This window comes from Sebastes umbrosus, chromosome 18, assembly GCF_015220745.1.
Source record: "Sebastes umbrosus isolate fSebUmb1 chromosome 18, fSebUmb1.pri, whole genome shotgun sequence".
In the NCBI taxonomy this organism is placed as follows: domain Eukaryota; kingdom Metazoa; phylum Chordata; class Actinopteri; order Perciformes; family Sebastidae; genus Sebastes; species Sebastes umbrosus.
In genome coordinates this window covers 23,253,834-23,268,275 of record NC_051286.1, presented here as the reverse complement: position 1 = coordinate 23,268,275, position 14,442 = coordinate 23,253,834, and the positions used below count along the sequence as shown (strand labels likewise).

At 41.1% G+C, this 14,442-nt stretch overlaps 1 protein-coding gene across 7 annotated transcripts in view; it reads left to right on the top strand.

The window, feature by feature from the left end:
- Positions 1–14,442, top strand: part of epha7 (eph receptor A7) — a 106,113-nt gene that overhangs the window by 72,697 nt on the left and 18,974 nt on the right. For 4 of the 7 annotated variants that reach the window (XM_037750453.1, XM_037750450.1, XM_037750452.1 and 1 more), the window contains exons 6-9: positions 5,212–5,336; positions 7,260–7,428; positions 10,438–10,546; positions 14,260–14,315. In XM_037750453.1, coding sequence (XP_037606381.1) covers positions 5,212–5,336; positions 7,260–7,428; positions 10,438–10,546; positions 14,260–14,315 — 459 coding nt within the window. Of the gene's footprint in view, positions 1–5,211; positions 5,337–7,259; positions 7,429–10,437; positions 10,583–14,259; positions 14,316–14,442 lie in introns of all 7 variants that reach the window. The other 3 variants (XM_037750448.1, XM_037750451.1, XM_037750447.1) reach the window with 1 other exon arrangement.

Sequence of the window (14,442 nt, the reverse complement as noted above, 5' to 3'; positions counted from 1 at the left end):
GGGTCACTAACACATTTTCTAATATTGCAAAGTGAATGCACAAATGCCTTCCCAAACAGTCTCTTTAAGAGCGGCATAACAATTATACAATTTTCCGCCGTGCTAAGCCCCGCAGGTATGTTAAAAGACTGAGAGTGGCTGACTGGTTCTGGTGATATCTAGTCAGTCATTAATGGCTGTCACACAGTACCACCTGAGTGATCCACGGGGGAGACGGAGAGAGCCACAGGAGCAGGTTGCTCTTAGAATTAATGCTCAAATCTGGTCTTCATTCACAGCCCCGAGAAATTGAGAATGACTGCTTTTCAGTTCTGAAAATCACCTTCCTGGAATGATCACCTTTTAGCCCGTGGAACACTGCGTCTGCTAATACTGCTCACTGATCTCATGATCTCTGTGGAAACACAGGGCCCCGGCGCTCTGCCACCCGTGGCGGGGTAAAGGGAGTGAAGGATGGGGCGGGGCGGGGCTGAGCTGAGTCATTGCTACTACAGCCGCGGGCCAAAGGGGGGTAAATGGGGCAGATCTGCCGCCTGAGCCTGCGTCACACTCTGGAGGGAGAAGACGCTGTGTGGGAAAGTAGCTCCTCATGCTGCGCCCTAGCTCTGTGGCTCAGGCAGTATCCCTGCTGCTGCTTGAAAACCATGTGTCTCTGACAATCATGTGGTTTTTAGAAATGAAGATTTACTTCATCTGTCAGCAAGAGCCATAATTCTTTTTTTTTAATTAGTACAAACAACTCCTATGCACATGGTATGGCATTTCAAACTTTGATTTGAGGAAGTAAAAGGTCAAAATTAAGTACGACTTGGCAACAGGAACCAGTCTTAGGGTGTATTTACACCAAATCAGTGTCATTTAATGGCCAATTAACACCAAGCGACTGCACGCCAATTAACACCTTTTGTTCCCTCAACAGATCTGGATCACCAGTTATGTGATGCCACCGCAGCATGACGTTGGGTTGCGTTTCTCCAAAAGTGAATTTTTTCAGACCCCAGGTTAAACGCACCACCCACATTCAAAGTAATGTTAAAACTAGTGTGTTTGCCGAAACACCAGGTTTGCTGTGACTCAGCAGGTGCAAGTTGTGTCTATTACAAGAGTGTGCCCTAGTCTGGTAGTTTGAGACCCTGGACAGACCAAAGATACGGCCGAGTTGCATCATGGGAAGTGTAGGATCCAGCATGTTTAGAGACTAAAAGTCATCTCAGATATCTCAGGATATCAAAAGAAACCACATCTGGTCGGTTGGTTGGTAGTTTGAGTCGATACCACGTTGCATCATGGGAAGTGTGGGATCCAGCATTTTTGGAGCGTGAGCCATACCAAGGAGTGAAAGTGAGAAATATCTCAAATATCTCAGGATATTCAAAAGCCACATATGGCCCCGGGCTCATTATTGTGACACACCTGGTCCCACTAGTTTAAACACACTACTGAGTTCCATCATGGGAAGTACAGAATCCAGTGTTTTTGAAGCTTGTCCCAGACTAAAAGTCAGGATTTCTGCCTCTGTTGCATCAATTTTTACCATTCTTTTTAATCAGTCTCTTGTGAGTCCCCCAACTTTATGGAACGTCAATACTAAATAGCTGGAGTGTGCCTTTAACGTCGTAGGATTGCATTGTTGTAATTCCATTTGTGTCCACCACAAGTAATCATGGATGACATTTCAAACCCTTTTTGGATACTTCAGAAGTCGTAGATAGTTCAGATTGTAATGTAACTAAAAAACTGAGACCTTCCACGACTTTCTCGGTTGCCTTTGACAGCTTGTAGTCTGATTTCTATGTAACGAAATGTTTAGTTTTCACATATTTTACTGTATTTTTTGGATATTTTTCAGACTATTTTCACATATTTTTCGAATATTTGTTTTACTATTTTTTCACATATTTTACTAATAATTTTCCATCATTTTTTTTAATATTTTTTACTAATAATTTCCCAACAATTTTCAGATATTTTTAACATATTTCTGAATGTTTTTTCATGCAATTAGCCTCTTTACAAATAGATGTTTTTTAGTTTAGTTTTCACATATTTACAGCCACTGGTGTTATTGATAACAGGGATTCTCTGAAAGTTACATATAGTACCTTTAAAGGCCAAAGTTGGAGGCAGACAAGTCCAAAGATAAGTGTACTACTTTACAACAGGGACAAGTCTACAGTAGGTTTTTATTTATGGAAGGAAGAAAATACAGGGTTTGAATTGTATCAGCAGCAGTGTTGGGGTGAATCAATGTGTGGGGGGTTTGTCCTTACTTCTTCAAAAACAGCCTGAATGCTCTTTTTATTTCTTATTGATTGGTTTTCAAAAGAAGAAAAAAAGTAAAAATCCCGAAGTACGTCACGCAGACAACAAAATCGACACTTTATGTTCCTGAAGAACATTTGTCTTTGACGCTGCATGTTGTATAATCCTGAATAGCCATTCAATCAGTAATGTGATGTCCCATTTTAAAACATCACTGCCACAAAATGAATACTTTAAATTAATGTTGCAATGAATATAGTCACAAATTAAGAATTATAAAAGTTAAAAACACTCCTCAAGTAGTGTTCCTCTGTGCACATGCAGGGTAGAAAAAGACATCTGCAGGGGATGAAAGCAAACGTCAGATTAAAGCAGTAAACACAGACAAGAAGCATCATTTAGTGCCCATAAACCCGAAGGATCGAGGAGGAGAAAGGTCCATATTTCAAGGACTCCGTCTGGACGGGGGCAGAGAAAGCAGCCAAATTGGATGAAGTTAAGCTGCACTAACTGCTTGTTGTGGCTCGGGAGAGAAAACTCAATTGTCCCTTTGACCGGCCGACTGCACTGAGAAAGGATGCATTGTCTCTGTGTTTTGGGTGGATTATGAGGGGACATGTCACAACAGCAGGTTTCTGACAAGGTCTTGGGTGTCCGCTGTCGTGCGCATTACTGTCAGGAATGCCGATGAGGCCTAATGAGGTTTTAATCCAGCCGGAGTCATTAGTGGCAGGTCATCTTAAAACAATCTAGGGTCAGGCTGCATTAAGGCTACAGAGGTCCGCTCCCACTGGGTCACTGAGCATGACACCTCAACACTTCAGCAGCTTGTGCCGGTCCAGGGAAAGAGGTTTTGTCTCTTGCTTGTTGTTGTTGTTCACTACCAGAGAGTCATGGCTGACTGTACAATTTGCAGATTTTGGAATGGTAGAGATATAAGCTTGTTCTGTTTGATCATTTGTAAATTGCTCCAAATGAGTTGATCCACTAAATTCATATCATCACACTGTCACTAAAGAATTCACATCTCCTTTGGTGCAAATCCGTCATTCACAGGCGTCCCATTTCATTTTGAAGGCACTGCTCTGATCCGTGAAAGACCCAGGAAAGTAAGAATCAAAGTACAGCTTCTGACAAGTGGCTTTTACTTTGGAGTTCACGCCATCCCCAGGACGCCTTTTCAAACTTGCTAAGACGTGTTAATTAATATGTTTTGCCCCGAGAGCAGCATGAGTCATCAAGATTTCACAGTATGTTTACAGAGCGGATTTTGGGGCTGTTTAGAGTGCAGATACAGATAAGCTTTTTTTTTTTTTCCTTTAAAGCATCTTCTCCTTGGGGTGAGATTTACTAACCTAAAAAGCTTCCCCTCGTTTTTTGTTTTTTTTCTTTCACTGAGGTCTTTAAGAAAAGTGCTGCAAAATGATGGTGATTATAATCAAGATGGTGATGATGTAAAGGTAATGGAAGTTGTTCCGGCAGCAGAAGGCACAGCTGCACAAGTAGTAGCAGTAGTGACACACTGCAAACTCTCCTGAAGTCTGAGAAGTAAGTCAGTGCAATGGGGCTATTTGAACTTCTTTCTAATAAAAATCCACTTGTTTAAAGAACTTTAGAAAGAAAAAATAAGGCGGTCTCTACACTAAAATCAAAATGCATCAATAAACCTTAAGTTTAGATCATGCTTGGAAAAAAAATGTTTGCATTGGAAAATGTTGCCATTAATATTTCTGCAAACCAGGGATGCGTTGAATGTCGACGTTTTTTGCATTTGGTCAGAAGAAGTTCCCACTTTCACAACATTCAGTGTCATTTTCACTGTACGATCATAGTAGTTTTAAGCCCAACCATGTTTTTTTTCACGATTGGTACGTTACGTTGTTACGTGACACCCTTCCTATGTCACATGCAGGCTCATTAGAATATACCGCCCACAGCTTGAGAACTACCTTTGCAAAGGTGCATCTTATTTGTTATTATCTAAGTTTTACTTGATTATATTTCATTATTATAATAAAATTACACCATTTGGAGTCATAATTATAACATTTGTATTGATTTTATAGTGTGCACAATGGTAGAATGTGTTGATGCACAGGGTAAATGTCATGGCCAAAGGCTCCATTGTGAGCACAAAGCCTCCTGTAGTGGATATCAGTAGTATTATATATCCAGATTCCTTTTCAAGAGGTAGAAAACCCATTTGGCACACTTACTAGTGTGCCAAATGGTTACTTCCACTAAGGATGAATTATCTTGGGTCTTACCTATTCATAAACACCAAGATCATGCATATCGACCTGGTAGTTCTGGAGCTATTCTTGATTTATTTGTCTAGTCTAGGCGAACCACACCCTCCAGCTCCCTAGGGCTTAAGAAGTTAAAGCATGTCAACACATTCTAATAGAAACCCAAAATTCAAGTATGGACCTGAAAATGAGCATAAATCTCCTTTAAGTTCCAACTACACAAGGTTGTTCCCATCATTTTGACAACTAGAAATAGAACTGTGTGTGCACTGTTTAGCAAATGTAAACGGGGCAGCAGTTAATCCAGGCAGCCAGACACTTAAAATAAGTCACGCAAAGAGCCCGAGACAATCGGTATAAGACCGATGTCAGAAGGTTCCAGGTACACCCCTTTCCACTAAGAGGTTTTCTCAATAGTTCTGTCATCAGGGAGAGGAAGTGCCAGCTTGGAAATGTTGGAATGACTTGAACTGAATTCATAATCTACATGTGGCAGTTTCCCACCGGCTGGGGTACCGCTATCTTCTGCTGTTTGCACCGCAATTGAAATTTCGATCATGAGGTGTAAACATTTAGAAGCATCCCCATGAATATTAGTCAGCTGGCCAGGGCCGCTGAGTGCCGGTGGAGGAGTGGTGTATGTGTGTGCATGCAGAGAAGGGTTTCTCATCTGCTTATTGACATGTTCTTGTCTAAACAGCTCCGTCCCAGGTCAGCGAGGTCATCAAGGAGAAAGTGCAGCAGCGCAGCATCCAGCTCTCCTGGCAGGAGCCCCAGCAACCCAACGGCGTCATCACCGAATATGAAATCAAATACTACGAAAAGGTGAGTTTGGCAGTTAGATTTTGTTTGCGTCCTTGCCTCTTTTCCGAAAAACCTTTCCCCTCCATCTCTCACTTCACATTCACTTTTGCCGACTCTTCATTTTGTATTCTATCTGCATGCTGCTGTGAGTGGAATTCACAAGATTCTGCAAGTACCTTCTTTGTCTCATAATTGCAATAATGAATGAGATGCTCATAAGATTTTAATCAGGCTGTAGTCCTTCACAGCCGCCCCCACGCACATGTTGGCACACACACACAGTCCGTGGCTGCTGCACTGCCAGAATTAGTAATCTGTTACTGTTATCTCCTTTCCCCCCCCTTCCACATAGATTACACCGCTGTTTCCCATGTGTTTCAAGTCTGAACACATCAGCTTTTTTTTTTTTACAGCGAGGTTTAATGGAGCGAATTTAACCCAGAGAATCAAAAGCAGGGCATATAGCAGAGATGTGATGCCAGTCCTGCTGGCCGCAGCCTCTCACAAACACTGGCGAATCAGTCTCCTATGTCACGTACTGTGGCTGTGGTCTGCCCAGCTGTAAAAGTGGAAAATTGGAAACAACAACTACACCCCTAACAGACCCTGGCATTCCATTTGGGCTTTCGCCGAGCAAAACATTTACAGATCAACAACCGAGCACACAATGTGTGCAGCCCGTGCATCCAAACACCTTGGTGAAGAAGATATTGTCATGTGTTGTTGATGTTGTCTCGGTGGCAGGCTGCCTGATGCTGAGATGATGATCTCGGGTAAAATGAGAGATGTTCTGAAATGTACAAGAAAATGTTTAGCAAAATGTATTTTCCTTTTTTTTTTTAATTCTGTAAATTCTCAAATGAAAGCTGGTGAATTCAAAAAAGGGGGTGGCATTTGCTGCACTATAGCCTAATAGGTTACATGGTACTTTCAGAATAAAGGCCTTTACACACCGGGTTTTTTTTCCCCGTGTGATTAATTTGCACGCCAATATATTTTTTCAAACTGTTGTTTTTGTCATGAATACGTTCACACAGAACTCCTTCCGTTCTTCCCTTTCACAATAAAAGCCCTAGACAAATAATATTCACAGGCGGTATTTCGCATTTCCGTGTCGTTTATTTGTCACGCCCACATTTTCACAGCACTAGTTTTATTTTTTATTTAGTATTTTTAATGTAAAATATAGATTTTCTCTCGCTGTTAAGCCACTGTCTGTGATACACAACACTTTCAGCTGACGTGGCACCTTTAAAGTCTACTATGGAATGGTGGGATTTTGCCCTTTAAAAGCACTGCAATGCTTTTAATGTGAAACATATGTGCAGGAAGTTTCTTTTTACGGTAGCATAACAGTGATTTAGTAAACAGCAAAGTAGAAGTGATTGGAATTGAATTGTGAATAAAAACAGTATTTCTCAGAGCAGCAGAGTGGCCTGTATGACATGCCCGGTGTACCGGTGGAATTAGTGTAGTGGAAATGCACATTATAATGAATGTATCCAGACAACAGATAAACATGGAGGTGTTGAGGGCGACAGCAAACTAAAACAGAAAAAAGAACAACTAGAATATATATAATGCCAGCCTGTTTTAAATAAAGGTTCGGTTCTCTCTGCAGCTGCATAACGTAAATAAAGCGTTAATAAGGTATTTTAGAACCTATAATACTGGATATTAAAATTACTCCTAAATTTGAATGGTTTCATCTTAAATTGCCACACTGTGTATGTAGCTGGATGAAACATTGTTAAATTCCTTTTACAAAGTGGAGGTAATTACATCGTCTGAAGTATATCTGCAGTATTTTCGAAGGAAAGACGTTAAAGATAACAACACTTCAATGGGACTCGGTTATTAACCAGACTTTCACACAGCAGTTGGACGTTCTTTTATTTTCGACAGTTTCATTCATGAATAAAACATGATTTATTCCTCGCATAGGATCAGAAGGACCGGGTGTACTCCACGGTGAGGTCCAAGTCCACATCGGCCACGGTGAACAACCTGAAGCCCAGCACGTCCTACGTGTTCCAGATCAGGGCTTTCACAGAGGCAGGATACGGCACCTACGGCCCCAGACTGGAGATCACCACCAAGGAGGAGGCCACAGGTAGGGTTCATAAACAGGTTACTAATGCAAGAACAATTACTGCTGCTTTACTTGTGCATTACGTGTTTTATATGCAGTAGGGATGATGTTAATACATTATTCAGAAATGAACAAAAAAGGCCCTGAGCAGATATAAACAGCTTCCAAATATGTGCAGTTATATCTGTAGATACTTCGTCCAATGTTTAGATATCCAGTGTGGTTTAATACTCAATAACTTTTCATCAGTTTTTACTAGATTTGTTGTTGAATGTCAGATAAAACGATGTGATGTTGAAGCTTAAAGACTTCAAGACTCTAGATGGGCAAATAAATGACGAGCTGTTAGGGACCGTAGCACAAACACACACACGGTCTGTCGGACACTCGCCAACGTTACGCTGACCACCTCGCAGCTAAACTCAATGATGTGGGGGAAACTTTTATTGGTAAAGTGACTGCACGTGTCCACGACAATACACGCAGCATCATGACTGCTACAGTAACTCCCCTGGTCGGGTGAATTGAGGACTCAGTTGTCTGTTATGCTCAATGAAACTCACTAATCAGTTATTGACTAATAATCGGTTAACGAGTCCGTAAGAGTCCACCAATCAAAAGAATCAAAACATTTTGTCCATTGCTCACCGTCTGCTAACTTTGTTCGTCAAAGGAAGACCGCACTTTAACTGACATAAACAGTTATAAAATAATAAATAAACAGTATTTTCTCTTCTTCCTGCTCCGTGTTGTCGGGTATGCTTGTTTTCGTTTCCTTGCTGGCTACAAACTAAAAAGTGTCCCCACCTTCCTCTGTTTAGTTTTCACTCCTTTTTGGTATGCTAAATAGGCTCGTCGCTGAGGGGCAGGTGGGTTATAATAAGATAAAGAGAGGTGTTGTGTCGGTGTACCGGGGCCGTGAAACGAGCTTTGTTAACTGTCTTGGAGCTAGATCAAATGAATGATTCGTAATTAATACGGTATTCCATAGCCTAATACATAATACAAGTAATAGTCATAGTGTGTGTACAGTGAAAATCTGTGTGAAAGTGGTTTGACATTCAGTGATTAATGATGTATCATTGCGACAGTCTTTTCATTTGATAACCTCTACCCCACACACTTTCTTGCAAGTTTGCACCTGTCTGATCATCACCTGAATGAAAAAGCCCACAGAGAACATTAGTAGTAGCAGTAGTAGTCTCCCAAAAGCACCGATGCCAAGCGCCTAACAGAGCGATAGTTTGACCACAGCGGTATATCAGCACATCATTTTACAACGCAGGCTTTCAACTCCAAAATGTATGCACAACCTGTTCCTGTTTCCAGCTCCTGTAGTAATAGCCCAGGGAAATAATTTGCTTTCAAGCAAAGCAAACAGAAATTGCTTTGACTTTATGCTGACAACACGTCATGGGAGAAATCACTAAGCACAAGGACAAGCTACTGTAGCGTCATGAGGATACACTCATTTAAATCTAATCAGTTACATTAGCTCTGCCCCGAGTGTCGCTCTGTGTTATTGTGAGTTTTTTGGTGAGAGATGTGAGGTGTTTGTGTTATGGATCATAATGTCGAGCATTATAAGATGTTGTTAACATGGATATACATGAGGTTAGGCGACATTCTGTCGTTTTTATGCCTCCGCGCCAGCAGGCATTATGTTTTCTATGTGTCCATCCGTCCCATTCTCGTGAATGCGATATTACAGGAACGCCTTGAGGGAATTTCTTCAAATTTGGCACAAACGTCCACTTGGAATCAAGGATGAACTGGTTATATTTTGGTGGTCAAAGGTCACTGTGACCTCACAAACCACCATGTTTTTGGCCATAACTCAAGAATTCTAATTATGACAATTTCACACAAATGTCTAATAGGATAAAATGACGAAGTGATGACATTTTGGTCAGACTTAGATGTAAACTGCAACTTGACTGGTTGGCGGAGGCAATAATATTCTAGTTCAATTCCTTTATAAAAAATGCACATGTGCTTAAATAATGGAACATCAACATCAAGGGGAATATGCTTAATAGCTTTGTTTCCCAGAGTGAAATGAGAAGATTTGAATTATAGTCAGGATGTGGTTAGTCCTCTTCTAATTTGTAAAAGAAATACCTCCATAGTCATTGTTTCATCCATTTCTCTTTAGTTTTGAGCCCCAGCATCCTACCAGCCCTCCCAAACACACCCCCGCTCACCTGACATTCAACATTTCTGCATAAAAGGGCACATTAATTACTCATACCGCATGCAGAGTGTGTCCTGTAACAAGGTTAGAAGTTTGCAGTCCAGTCAGACTGTCCTTGACCAGCACACTGGACCACTAGCCTCAAGAGGGGGAACCTGCAAGTGTGTAATATGACAGTCCGGTTGCTCTTAATTCCTCCCCAAAAATAGACCATCGGTGCGATATTGAAGCTCGATTGAGCTTAAACAGCTGATCGAATGTCGCCACACATTTCAGCCCCTCCTCAGACAGGCCACACACACAAAAAAAAAAAAAATCACTCTCTTTCAAAGTATTTATACAGCGCAGATCCACTTGATTTAAAATGCATGAATTTTCCCCCCCATCATACACCACTCGCATTGACTTTATACGACGCTACGGCGAGCCATTCTTCGGGAGCAATCGGCAGTTTGTCAACGCAAACAGTCTGAGCACTGTGGGAGCTCTGAATGGGAAACAATCCAACCTGAATGTGTCTTTGTTTGAGATGAAGGGCATCGCCGTCGCCGTCTGGGACTATTAAGCCCACTTTCTGAAACAGTAGAGCCGTGTGTATAAGGACGGCTCAAAAATAGAAGCGTCCCTCCTCCTCCTCTCTCTCACAGGGAAGGAGAAGGGGATGGTGGGGGGGGGGGTTATCAATCTCCACGCCTCTCATTGGGCTCAATTATGTCCTGCAGATTGTAGTCTTTGATGTGCTGACGTTCACACTGAGCATTTCTGTCTTTCTGCATGTCTGTCCGTGTGTGTTTCTGTGTCTGTGTGTGTGTGTGTGTGTGTGTCCGTCTCATCAGCTGCGATCGTCTCCAGCGAGCAGAACCCCGTCATCATCATAGCGGTGGTGGCCGTGGCGGGGACCATCATCCTGGTGTTCATGGTGTTCGGCTTCATCATCGGGAGAAGGTACGCTCTCGCGGGCCCCATTGACTCTCCGCTCCTGTGAGTCTGCGCTTGTCAATTAGCCTCTCTGTCACTCACAGGCCTCCACGCCTGCGGAGCCGTCACACGCACACACACGTGCACCCATCATCTCGTGGCATGCTGTGCTAATGGGTTGTGATGCATCATTTTTTACCCCCCACCCCCTTCTTCCAAGCCCCAACAAAATTTTTAAGCTATTTTTGCAGAGCCATTATGAGACAAGTACTCCAGAGCGAGAAAGCTTAGGCTCTGCATTCCTGCGTGTGTCTGTGTGTGTGTGTGTGTGTGAGAGAGAGAGAGAGTGAGAGAGAGAGAGAGATCTGGAGGGCAGGATGAAGTATGGCACAGACTTTTCTTTTCTTTTTTTCCACCACCACAAAGCACCCAGCCGACTGTCATTATCATCAGTCCCTCACATACTTCATCTGTGTTTTCATCTGCATGAACGCCATTTCATCAGAACCTGCTTTTAATGGTGGCTTCATCAGAATTAGCTCCACGTTTTGTCTCAAAAATGCCCCCCCCCCCCCCACCCCTTCTGCTCCGAGTCATAAATTAGTCAAGCTGATGTCATTGCCATCCCATTGGTATCAGGGCGACTTTCACTTGCCACTGATAGCAGTATCTCTGATGTCAGTTGGAGATAAAGATCCATAAATCTGAGTATAAATCATGTAAAAAGGATGCACTTTATAACCTCTGATGTTGCCTTACAATTGTCTAAATTTGACTTTTTCTTCAGTACAAACAAAATAGGTCTTTATTTAGATTTTTTTTTTGCCAGTAAACAATGTCTTCTCAAAGTGGAGTCATCAAAAATAACAAATTGCAAATAATCACAAATAATCTATTAAAATATTAAAATGCAATTAATCACAATTGTCAATGTTAATTGCGATTGATCGTAAATTAATCACACATTTTTTTATCTGTTCAAAATGTACCTTAAAGGGAGATTTGTCAAGTATTTTATACTCCTATCAACATGGGAGTGGGCAAATATGCTGCTTTATGCAAATGTATGTATATATTTATAATTGGAAACCAATCAACAACACAGAACAATGACAGATATTGTCCAGAAACCCTCACAGGTACTGCATTTAGCATAAAAAATATGCTCAAATCATAACATGGCAAACTCAAACCCAACAGGCAACAACAGCTGTCAGTGTGTCAGTGTGCTGACTTGACTATGACTTGCCCCAAACTGCATGTGATTATCATAAAGTGGGCATGTCTGTAAAGGGGAGACTCGTGAGTACCCATAGAACCCATTTTCATTCACATATCTTTGAGGTCAGAGGTCAAGGGACTCCTTTGAAAATGGCCATGCTAGTTTTCTTCCTAAGTTTGGAGCGTTATTTAGCCTCATTCGCGACAAGCTAGTATTACATGGTTGTTACCAATGGATTCCTTAGGTTTTCTAGTTTCATATGATATTCCATATATATGTATATATTGACTCTAGCTTGTGAAATCGCAAGTTGCTTTAATGCATTAAGGAAATAAACAAAAGAAGAATTTGCGTTAACGTTAACGTTCTTATTTATATTATAAATGTTTATAATATAGATAAGTACGTGTTAATGCAAATTTGTTTTTATATGTACATATACATACTGTGCTTAACATTATACTTCCTGTTTGCATCACCCAAGTGACCCTAGTGATGCAAACCAAGCTCAAAACACATAAACAAGTTCCCATTTCAGTGTTTTCCTTCAGTGTTTCCCTCAGTGTTCCTCAACATTGAAACACAGTGTGGGGTCTCGTGGTAAATCTAATGTCACTATAAGTTCATGTTAATACCATCAGTTTTAATTATGTCAACTTTATTACTGAAAAATCATGTTTTTCTGTCAAATTTGTATGACAATCATTAGCTTTCGCTCGCAGTTAGCTCTACATGTAAGAAAATCTTGGCTGCACCTTGACTTTTTTCCTTAAAGGGTAACTTCGGTATTTTTCTACCTAAAGGTAAGAAAAATGTTTTATTTCTCTGTAGGGTTCTTTCCATTATGTTGTCAGACACTTATAATAACAATCTGAGCCTGTCAGTGGCAAAAACAAGCATTTTTAGTAGACATAACTTTACATTGACGGTGAGGTGCTACCCCGACCGATTACATTGCAGCCCGTACAGCGGCTGCTGGTTACGGCGTTCTCCTCAATACTGGACCAGTGTCAAAAACCATTGTCCCCCATTGCTCACATAGACACAAAAAGAGAGAGTCAACGTCGAAAAATACCCAAGTTACCCTTTAAGTTTTAATGTATTCTCGAGCAATTAATTTTTCATCAAACAACCAGGTATTTTCTAATGCAGTTGCTCAACATTTAATGAAAGTTTAATGCACATCCAAGCCTTCAAGTGCTCCAACTGTCAGGCACCAACATTGACTATGTGGGAAATGAATGGACTATTACTTTGGGAACTGCCACTTTGCTACTGTATGAGAAAAAAAGGAAAACCATACGAGTGACCAAATCTATGAAATTTGGCCTGTTTGTTTCACACTATCAGTACATTTTTAAGAAAACTATTACATAGACTGTCCCAAGGTCAGCTTTGGTTTTATATCTCTGAAAGACTGGCACTCTTGTTTATCAAATCAAAACACAGGCAAACAAATTCAAATAATTTGAATAGAACATCTACAGTATAAGATCAAGCAAATGTCAATTGATAGCAATTCTGACTGGAAGAAAATATATATAGATAACTCAAAGTCCACTTACTAGCTTTCTCCTGAGCCCAGCATATTAAACTAGAAAAAATGCATTTCCTGCTGAAAATGCATGGGAATGCTGACAGCTGAAATTAATTGCAGAGCATTGCTGAAAATATGGAACTGAATTGTAAAACAGGCAGAGTTGAAAGCTGAACTGCATGACCCCGAAAAAAGAGCTGAAATACATTTTTAGAAAAGCAGGAAGCTAAACTGTAATACTGTCAAAGGTGGGATAAAGTAATAGAACTAAAGTAGTATTTTGGCCGAGTGAGCCTTTAAAAAAAAAATTGTGAAAAAAGCTGAATATTTTTAAAAGTATAAATAGTAGCAACAAGAAAAGTAGTAGCACTAATGTCCTTAAAGAGCTGCATATTTTAATAGTTGAATGGTTTCTGTAGCTCAAAGTATGCAGAAGTAGTTAATGTCCAAAAAATGTATGGTTGAAATAGAAGTTGAAGAAATCTTAGAAGAACAATACCGCAGAATCAGCATTCCCATAATAAAGTCATTATTCTTAGAGTTGTAGTTTACAGAATGAACAGTGGAGACTACACGTGTGTCACTTCATCAATAGTGTGTGCATGTCCATCACTTGTGGCTTATTCCACCTTCCCCACGTCATCCTTTTTTTTTTGCTCAAAGACCAACTTTGTGCGGCAAAACACACCTGCTCGAGGGGAACCTTCAACACGTTAATATTACAAAATTGATATTACCAGACATGTTGAACAGTCCTTTACAGTGCATGTGTTATTTGATATGTTACGTGATTATAGATGCTCGAGCCGGGCTATATAGGCTGCTTGGGGTTCACGGCTCCTGCTGCTCAGCTTGGTTCCTACCGGAGATTTGTCATGCGCGGCGTTAGCTGCCGCATTAAAATTCTTGTAATTTAGAGCGTTCATTTCCTCGGCACAATCAGTTGATTCTGCCTCTCTCTTCCTCTCCCCCCTTGTGCAGGCACTGCGGGTACAGCAAAGCTGATCAGGAGGGAGACGAGGAGCTCTACTTCCAGTGTGAGTGCCTGCATTCATCAGCACACATAACGTACACATGTATGTGCACACACACACACACGCGCATAGACATCTCAATCACTGCATACTGAGCAGGAAGGGTGCCTTAAAACCCATTAGCGCCCAC